The following is a 1,082-nucleotide window of genomic DNA, read 5'->3' as shown; positions in this document are numbered from 1 at the left end:
CAGGCCATGCGGCTCTACAGCTTTGCCCACGTGGAGCCCGAGAAGCGACCCTGCTGGGGCTTCCAGGTTCGACTCGCACGACTCGCGTCCCACGCGCGCACGCGCACGCACACACCATCGCGCATGCGTCTGACCTCTCTCCTGCAGGCCGTCGAGGGTTCGGAGGAGTGTGCCGAGGTGTGGGAGAGGCTGTGCAACCCCAAGGTGCTGGACAAGGCGCGCGAGAGGAACCGGCGGCCCAAGTACACACCCGGCAGCCTGGCCCTGCCACGCCACGGGATGATGTGGGACAACAACTTGGACATGGACGACGAGTGGGGTCTCTTCGCCACCGTGCCCGGCAGCACCTACAAGCAGATCGAGTGGCGAGACGGAGACCAGCCCTTCTACATCTTCAACGAGCAGGCCAACGTGGGCCAGAGCTTTGGGCGGGCAGAGGGCCTGCCCGAACCGGCGGTGCTGGCGGGCCTGCACTTCCAGGGCGGCAAGAAGTCCATGCTTCCCTCCTACACCACGTGGGACACCGAGTGGAACCGGCGGTGCCGGTGCTCCACCCCCGACTGCCGCAACTGTGTGGTGTCTTCTTCCACACGATCGTCGTGACCTGAACGAAACTGGCAGGAGCACACGCCACGAGCGAAAAAAACAAAAAAACAAAAAGAAATTCCTCTTAGTTTGAGAAACCAGTGTAGCAGTGGTAGGGGGGTGGTGACACGCGCATGGTGGACCACGACGGGGCGTGGTGGTTGGCCTGGCTGGGCCTGCTCACTGCGCTGGGGGGCGCATGTGGGACGGCCTTTGGTCTCCTGCTCGCCCGCCCACTGAGCACCATCTCTTCATTGCTACAGCACCCCGTGACAGCTTTACCGGCCACTACTCCTCCTCCCGCTGCTGGCGCCAGCCAAGCCCGACCACGACGTCGTTGCGGGCGCTCCCACCGAGTGTCTGCGCCGCCACCCCCACCCGGGCCGCCAGCGGCAGCTGAATATGAAGAGGTGGAGGCCGCGTGTAGCGCGGCACAGAAGCGGCGGCGACGACGACGTAGGAAGCAACTGTCGATTGGCATCACCACCACGGGTGTT

General features: G+C 64.6%; 1 protein-coding gene across 1 annotated transcript in view; it reads left to right on the top strand.

Moving 5' to 3' along the window:
• ACA1_319530 (uncharacterized protein) overlaps positions 1-603 on the top strand; it is a gene marked incomplete at both ends in the record, with an annotated part of 1,684 nt that extends 1,081 nt beyond the window's left edge. Inside the window, 2 exons of the mRNA XM_004358164.1 lie at positions 21-66; positions 148-603. Of these exons, the coding sequence (XP_004358221.1) occupies positions 21-66; positions 148-603 (502 nt within the window). The remainder of the gene's footprint in view (positions 1-20; positions 67-147) is intronic.
• Between the last annotated feature and the right edge of the window lie 479 nt (positions 604-1,082).

The sequence above is a fragment of the Acanthamoeba castellanii genome, assembly GCF_000313135.1.
Source record: "Acanthamoeba castellanii str. Neff unplaced genomic scaffold scf7180000084259, whole genome shotgun sequence".
NCBI classification, from domain to species: domain Eukaryota; phylum Discosea; order Longamoebia; family Acanthamoebidae; genus Acanthamoeba; species Acanthamoeba castellanii.
Note: the sequence above shows the minus strand (reverse complement) of the source record. Positions and strands in the feature narration are given on the sequence as shown.